Below are 8611 nucleotides of genomic sequence, written 5' to 3'. Positions count from 1 at the left end.
GATCTTCTCCTACAGCAGGAGGGGTTTTACCCTCATGGTCCCCCTTAGGCCATCCATCAACTCGGGAGGGGTGAGGAGAGAGGCTGCCAGTGAAGACTGTGGCAAAAAAGGGGTTGAGTACCTCAGCCTTCTCCTCATCTGCTGTTACCAGCTTGCCAGTCTCACTCATCAGTGGGTGTACGCTTTCTTTAACCATCCTTTTCCGGCTGATATACCTGTAGAATCCCTTCTTATTATTCTTTGCATCCCTAGCCAAGTTTAGCTCCAGCCGCGCCTTGGCCTTCCTGACCCCATTCCTACACAACCGGACTGCGTCCCTGTACTCTTCCCAGGATGCCTGTCCCTGCTGCCACTGCCTGTGCAGTTCCCTCTTCCTCCTTAGTTTGACCAGCATCTCTTGTCTCAACCACGCCGGTCTCTTCCCTTCTTTGCCCAATTTCTTACACCTAGGGATCAAGAGTGAGGAAGGGTCAGGTATGCCTTGAGTTCGATAACTGTAATGGCTATGTAAGCAGAATTACCATAGCAATAAAAGACTTTACACTCCCAGCTGCATGGAATTGTGCTTCTGAACCTTCACTGTATATACTGCAACTTTGGTTGAGAGGGGATTTAGAGCAGACGGAACTCAGTCCTGATAACAACACTGAGTGGGTTGGTGCCTGACTGGGTATCATGCTTGTCAGTTTAATCTGCCTGGATATCCCTTTCAGACCATTTCTTTCTGCCAATTTAATTCACAAAAAACAATAAATAGGGCAGGAGTCCAGTGACACGTTTTTCAGACAGAGAAAGCATTCAAAAGCATCTGAAACATAACTTTTTCGGTACTATTTTTGAACAGATCTTACTTCTAACCATCATGTTATAAAAGGTATTGCTGTTTACAATCAGAACTAAGTTTCATGTTTGTTTTGTGAATTGAATTTTTTGGTGTCTGAAAGAGGTTTCTTGGTCAGAAGCTGCATTAGGTTCACCAGTATTCATAGAGTTCCCAAATTACATCCAGGTGGTTTCTTACAGTTGAAATAATAGTGCTGTTCATATATGACACTGGAAAGTACACACATGTAGTGTTTCTCCTTGTTATGCTAATCAGCTTTCATTATCCAGTAATGAGGTTAAATCTGAGTTTCCATTTTAAGAAATAACCAGCATATTTCTGCCATGCATACTTCAGAATATGATTTAATACATTTGCCCAATTTTTGCAGTATTTTGTGTCCACTTCCTCTGAGTAGAGGGGGAATTTGGAAGTGTCCTAGGCCCCATGAGGAAAGCATGTAAAAGTAACAATAAAAAAGATGCTCAAAACATTTTCCATGTCCCAACACATCTCTACTCTGTATGCATTACCTTTTTGAACGTTACAACTGTCTTCCTGTTGTACAAGGTTGCTTTAAAACAGTAAGTACTACCAGCCACATGCCTAACTTGCTGTGTGTTACAACAAGTTGAGTTCTAAAAGCATGAGATCTACAGCATGCTGTTGTAGAGAGTCCCTTTAATTGTCCTTGTAACATTTTCTGATATTACTGTTGAAATTCACAGAGGAGCTGATGGTGCTGTGTGTGTTTGTGTTCATTGTGATGTTTTTGCCTCCTGATACAGTGAATTTTTTTCTGCCTGGTCCCCACTAGATGACCTTAAAACCAATAATCCATATGCAGCTGGGACTGTTAGCTTTTGATAAAGCAACAAACCATAGAGGGCAGTAAGAGTCAGGAAGATGGCATGGGTAGCGCCTCTCACTGTTTATGTCAATATGCTGTCCTTTAATTTTTTTTGAATTCTAAATAGGTAGAAAGTGTAAGTGTAGAATAAGGATGCTGACATCATTAGTATGTGCTTTGCTACAGATGTTGCAGTGCTCTAAGAAATTACAGCTTAGCAAAATAAGTCATATTGCATTTCTTGGAATAATATAGTTTGAGGGAGAAACTATCAAATGCCGTTTGCCCTTTTCATTCACTTTGTACCCTAGTGTTGCAAGACAAAAGCTTTGTGCCAGCATTGTATAAGTGGATACAGTTTTAATTCATTGCTGCTTGCCAGTATTTCTGATGTGGATAGCTGGGTGTTAGCTGTCTGGATTTGTACCCAGATCAGCGTTAGGATGATTCCACATAAACTGGGGCAAGCTGGATTCTTGATGTTCTCACTTGTTTGTTATTGTAATTATTGCGGGCAACTGAAAGCCTATCTTTGTTACTGTTTCTTGTTTAACAGTATCATCTCTTGGGGAAGAAAGTATCAAATGTTAAGATAAGCACTAGTTACTGTAACAAGGTTTAGAGAGTATGGATTTTGTTACTGGAAAAGTGAGAGAGTTTTAGGACCGTGTTTTGCCTTTACGTGATACATATAGATACTTTGTAGATAGACTTTGTAGATAAACCACTACATCTTAATGTTAGTGGATATATGTTTATTCTACCTGTGAAGTGTGGAACCTCTCTAAGTGCTACAACTATTTTGGTCTTTGTTAACCTTGCCTGGAGAGGTAATGATTGTGTATCTTGCAGCCCAGTTTAATGGAAGTGAGAAACGGCAAGCATCTCCTTCTCCCACAAATGACCAGCACAGGCAGTTAAGAGCACCCGGAGGAGGCTTTAAACCCATCAAACATGGCAGTCCAGATTTTTGTGGGATCCTGGGAGAGAGAATAGATCCAACTATTCAACTGGAAAAGCAGATGTAAGTAAGCACAGTAATTGCTCTCTAGTTCTTTGCCTCCCCATTTTACAGGAGCAGCAACTGTCCCAGATCCTGCTGTCCAGCTTCCCCTCCTCAGTATTCCCTATGTCAGTGCTCACAAAAGCCTATTCTTATTAATCCTGCAAAGTGTAAGTAACTTCTGTGGGGGACAAAGTAGAGTTAAACAGGAAACTCATCTCAGGAACAGTGAATTTTATCTGCTAAGCATGTGCAGTTACGCCACTTTCAACCATTCTAGATATGTATTGCATTAGGGAAAGCAGGCATGTATCACATACGTACAAATTGTGCTTTAAAGCTGCACAAATTCCATGTCTTTGTGGCTGCATAGCATGTTTCTGGTACCTCAGACATGTCTTGCATCTGGCTGTAATACTGCTCCAGGGAGACACTGATAAGACGACTTACAAAGCATTCAGAAAAGAGACTGTTATGTCTACTCTGGTGGTGTCAAACTTGAAGGTGGTATTTAGAGGCATATTGTCAGCTCCAAACTCAAGTTCTGGGGGAATTCCCTGGGGTGAATGTCTGGTATCCATGAGGGTGGTCTCTGTCCCGTGTCATTGTTACCCTTCCTTGAACCATTTGGACAGACTGGCTTGTGTGATAGAATGACCCACTGTCCTGTATCATACCAAAGGTGCAGCCTCATAGAAAGGGCGAGAATTTCCTGTTGGACAAAGAAAGAAATCTTCTTGTGCAGCAGTTTACACAGGTTACACTGATATTTGTGAGCACTGAGAACTCCAGCGGATTCACACAGTAAAGTGAGGAAGCTGTCTTGAATCCCTGAAGACAGTCACACTCCAGACACTGTCATTCTAAGTTAATGTAGAATTTATTTTCACAGGAGAGGGAAGGCATAGTTTAGCGTGGATGTGAGTGTGCTCTTTGTGAGATTACTTTGTTCCTGAATGGTAGCAGTGTTGGGAGGATTAGTAACCCTTTTGTACTTCAGATTCTCAGCAGGAGAGAATCCCCTCTGACAATTGCATCTCAGAGAGGGTAGCTCCAGAAATTCTTTTTCCTTTGACATTCTATTTTTATGCGCAATATTTGGAAACTTAAGCTTGAAACAGAGAATAGTTATCACCCACATGGTGTTATATTCCATTTAATCAACCTCAGCCTTTGAACTATCTTCTCACTGACAGATCGTTGGCTTATCTCCAACAGAGGGTGTAGCAACCACTATTGTGAAATCACTGACACTGTTAGGTAAATGACTAAAAGCCTATAAATTTGACTGTAAAATTTGGTCCTCAAATTTGGGTAGTTCCAGTCCACTGTACCCCCCAAAAATACATTTAAAATACTACAAGAAGTTGAGCAGTTGTTAATTAACTTTTGACTCATAAATATATTGTTGTGTGGTTCTCTTTTCTAGTATAACTGCTGTTGTATATAACTGTAATTGATAATAACAACTGAAAACTGCAGAGCTAGTTTTGCTTCCATTCAAGTGTTAATCACACAAGATTCTTTTTGATTCTTCATTATGCAGGATCAAACTGAAATGAATGCACAGTTAACAGTATGGTCAGAAAATGGAAGAGTTTAGATTTATTGTATCTTAGATTATTCATGATCATTCAAACTGCTCAAGTTCTAGTAGCGTGAGACCTCCTGACAACATATGCCAAGTCATTTCATCTTTCTCTACAAAAATGGGAGTCTGTTTTCATAAAGAGGAGTACAAGATCCAGAGGAAAGAAAGCATGCAAATTGACACGTGGATTTCTAATAGGTAGGTTAGGAAGTTTCCCAAACAGGCAGGAATAACAAAGTGTGATAATATATCAAGAAAATATTTCTAGTTGTTTCTGATTAAGGAATCTGTAACTATGAACTTAGTAACTCATGGGCATGGGGGAATTGAATGTATTTATTCTGTTTCCTCAATAACAGTGAAAGAAGGAAGTGTGTTCTGCTGTTTCCATCATCTTATTGAAAGTGAATCCCTCCCAGCCTTATACATAAGATCAAATGACTTCCTGTTTTGCTTTCACCAATTCAGAAACAGAGCAGTGTTGTGCATTATATGAACAGTAAAAACTGATTATACTTACTGTATAATTGATGCAGCTGTCCTGTCTTCATTGGAGCTGTGGCCACTTAGTGGCTGAAACCTGACCACTGAGAAAGTAAGGGACATCAGGAAGAACATTCTATAAACCACAATCAGGATGCTTTCTATTCTGGGAGAAGATCCTGATAAAGGTCAAAGTGTGTGATTATGTTTGAATTTTTCTTTCAGGTTTGCATTGTGCATCTGTGTTTTCCAGGATATCTTAGAAGATATACATGTCTTCAGTTTTTTATGTCCTGTGCTTTTGCATTGGTATTATTCACAAGTTGTCATTTCACTATTTGTGATCATGTCATTGACATTTGAATCTTTGGCCTTTCTGCACAAATACCTATATGTTGACATTTAAAAAATAGACACACCCAGGGCAAACAGCCCCAGTACAGTTGAAACAGCAAATTAGTCAGGAACTCTAAGCTGATTATAGCACAATGCTTATCTCTCTAGCTAGCTGGAACAGGAGCAATCCGAGTGTCCCATTTACACAGGCATATGATTCACAGGCAATTATACTTCTGGATACTTCTGTTTACCCTCAGCTGTAGTCAGAACAGCTTCCACTTATCACTTCTGAATCAGATGTTCTCCCATCAGCAGTTGTCTTCATACTGTGCTGGTTTTCTTCCAACTGTTTTAAAAGCAGATTTTGCTTCCTGGAACCAGCCCTGCATTCTTTTTCCAAGAACCTCTCTGCCAGCTGGGGAACACCAGATCTGAAGAATATATGAAATACTTCCCTGTGACTATCAGAGTCCAGGGCATCTCCCTGGTTTTGGCTAGGTCATATTTTATTTTGGTTTTGTTTGGCCCTTTAGGGAGAAAAGAAAGCAAAATTATTTATAGCTCATAGGAATAATTTTCAGACTCTTCCAAATCCATTTTCTGATGTAGACTTAGTGTTAATATTCGTCCCTTATATTCAGAAGACCTAGTCTTTAAATTGCTTGTTGAGAAATATCCTTCAGCAGTAAATGGGGCATGGGGAGAATACTGCCTGAAAACATTTGCATCTGTGCCTCAATTTTATTTGTGAAGTGATGGAGCTGTCAGGACCTGCCTTTCTAGTCTGCTTTGAGTAGACAATAGTATAACCCTCTTTTTAGATTTCTCTAATGCAGACTTTGGTAGTAACACAATGAATTTTTAATCTGAGCACAAACTTCTGTTTAGCACACTCATCAGATTTGACGATGGAGCTGACACCAGCACGAAGCAGTCAAGAACACGACTTCTGTCAAAGGGATCTCTCAGGTCTTATTCACTTGCCTTTTAGTTGGAACATCTCCCTTAGAGTAAGTTCAGCAGAGACATAAAATTATAACAAATGGAAGACAACTTTTTTGCAGAGGGCCAGTGACAGTTCCTGGTCATAACAGATAGAGAGCACTTCTGCTCTGTGGATTATCCTGCTTAGGCAGGCATGGTAGTGTCACATCATGCTTCAATGTGCATCTGGCAATTGCAGGAAGGGAGAGATCTTCCTCAGAGATGTGATTGACCCCATGCAGAGCCAAGCACATTACATTGCTTGGGAAACTTGAGGGAAAGGTCAAAGCATTTACTACTGGACTGTGAGATTTTCATTCCTGATACAGCATGTACTGAGGAGTTTCTTTGTCTGCAGTAGCCAGTTTAGTGAGGGACCCACTGCTCCTCTCCCCATTTCCTCTATTCCCTGAATTGATCACACACACTCCACAGATCTGCCAGAGATTTACTTAAAGCACTCTGAGTTATCACAGTTGTGTTTAGAACAAGTGTCTTTGTTCTAGATCATGACACTTTATCACTTTTCTCCTTTCTCAAATACTTGTTTTGGCAAATCTTTTCCACCGTTAACTGTTCATATTCTTAAGACATGATTTTCTTTTTGTTTGCTTTTGATTGTTTTTGTTCCTTTGTATACTAGTTTAAACACTGCTGTATCACAGGTATGAAATAGAGTAAATGTGTATATTGTGAAACTACTGCTTGCAACATAGAAATTATAATGTGTTGCTCTGAGTGGGAATTTCTTACATAAATATGTGCACCAATCCTGTTGCATGCTGTCCTGATCTAAGTTTTTTCCTTCAGCTGACAGGAACAACAGTTCTCCACAAGTTGCAAAGTTAACTTCAGATGATGTAAGCAATGTGCTTTTTATCCATAATATGTTAGAACTTAAATACCACCATGTGATATTAACCATTATTCATACCTTAAAGAAATGAAGTGGTGAAAGGAGTATGAGTTGGAATATACGTGTGTATTATTAATGTCTCTGCTTTTTCCTAGATGGTATCATGGAGCGATCAGTCGGACAGATGCAGAAAACCTGTTACGTTTATGTAAAGAGTGTAGCTACCTTGTAAGAAATAGTCAAACAAGCAAGCATGACTATTCTCTTTCACTGAAGTAAGTACTTGTCAGTAAAACATAATAAATGTTATTTAGAAGCCATAACTTCTCTGGTGCAAGAAGAGACAATGCTGCAGTCTGTTGCTGCACTGGTTCAGCTCCAGAGAGTTTGAGACTGTCAATCTGAATGATGTATAGTGGCAGGCACTGAATTAGGACCTTGCAGCCTGGGGATGTTAAGAGATTTTAAGAGTCTTTATTTAGTGCTCACTTAAATAAACAAACTTCGTTTTTTTTTTTTTTTTTTTTTTTTTTTCTGGTTCTGATTTGAAATGCTCCCACTGCTTCTGCTTCAGGCTGATTAAGCAACAGTATTATCTGGGGATTTTATTCCTTTTGCTTCCTACATGGAAGGAAGGCTTTGTGTGGTTTACTGTGGTAGAGATAGACAGTGTTGCTACAATTCTTTAAACTAAAAGGCTCAGGATCAAGGATAAAAGATCTACAGAACTAGGAAATTATCATTTGTCGTGGTTTAACCCGGCTGGTAACTAAGCACCACGCAGCCTCATTGTTCCAGTCTTAGTGCTGCTTTGAACTTGCCTCACCTATCTTAACCTGATGAGGGTATGTTACGTATGTTGCCTTCAACATGTCATAGAACAGAATCATAGAATGGTTTGGGTTGGAAGGGACCATCAAAGATCACCTAGTCCAACCCTCCGGCCACAGGCAGGGACACAAGCTCACTTGCATTTCCAGCAGTGGTATAGTTTCCAGTAGAGGAAAAGCTTCCAGATTTTCTGTGCAGAAGAACAAGAAGCCCCTTAACCTTGGTGTAGGCTGTACAGGTGCAAAAAGAATTGTTTCCTTTCTTTTCTTCTTACAGGATAGGGTCTGATGTGGAACCTACCCTTCCAAGTAAGTCTGGGACACAGGCCTGCTTGCCTTTTTTACTAGCATTACTCCTGACAGTTTGGTTTTTACTTGGTTTCTTCAAAGGTCTGTTCTGGGAATATGTTTAATGGTAACAAGGTAATGCTTTCATAGACAGCAACAGACCTGATCCTTTTCAACATTCTTAGGTTCGTTAGAAGTAAAGGGCCACATCTACTCTACCCTGGTTTAGTCTGATGGGCTAAACAGTAAATTTCAGATTGATTTTATATCCACACTTTGGCTTGAGTAAAAGTACACCTGTTAACCTAGTTTTAAAGTTCTGTTCTAGGGCTTAAGAAAAATATTTTGTAGGGCTTTTTTTTTTAAATCTTGATGCCTTTGCTATTACTATTGGAATCTCTGTAATACAGAGGTCTGCCTTCAGGCTGGAATACACCTGCTTTAGAAATGTGACTCAGCTCCTGTTGTCCCTATTGATCTATATATTCTCTGATATAGTAGTCCTCTATATACTTTCAAATATTGAAACGTTAATGTCACATGCTTCATATATATATAGGCTTA

General features: G+C 39.7%; 1 protein-coding gene across 1 annotated transcript in view; it reads left to right on the top strand.

The window, feature by feature from the left end:
* LOC104135028 (SH2 domain-containing adapter protein B) overlaps window positions 1–8611 on the top strand; it is a 78711-nt gene that overhangs the window by 52280 nt on the left and 17820 nt on the right. The window contains exons 5-6 of the mRNA XM_035888456.1: window positions 2526–2697; window positions 7085–7204. Coding sequence (XP_035744349.1) covers window positions 2526–2697; window positions 7085–7204 — 292 coding nt within the window. The remainder of the gene's footprint in view (window positions 1–2525; window positions 2698–7084; window positions 7205–8611) is intronic.

Source organism: Egretta garzetta, unplaced genomic scaffold, assembly GCF_000687185.1.
Source record: "Egretta garzetta isolate BGI_Z169 unplaced genomic scaffold, ASM68718v1 scaffold271, whole genome shotgun sequence".
In the NCBI taxonomy this organism is placed as follows: domain Eukaryota; kingdom Metazoa; phylum Chordata; class Aves; order Pelecaniformes; family Ardeidae; genus Egretta; species Egretta garzetta.
This window is presented reverse-complemented; position numbering and strand designations above follow the sequence as displayed.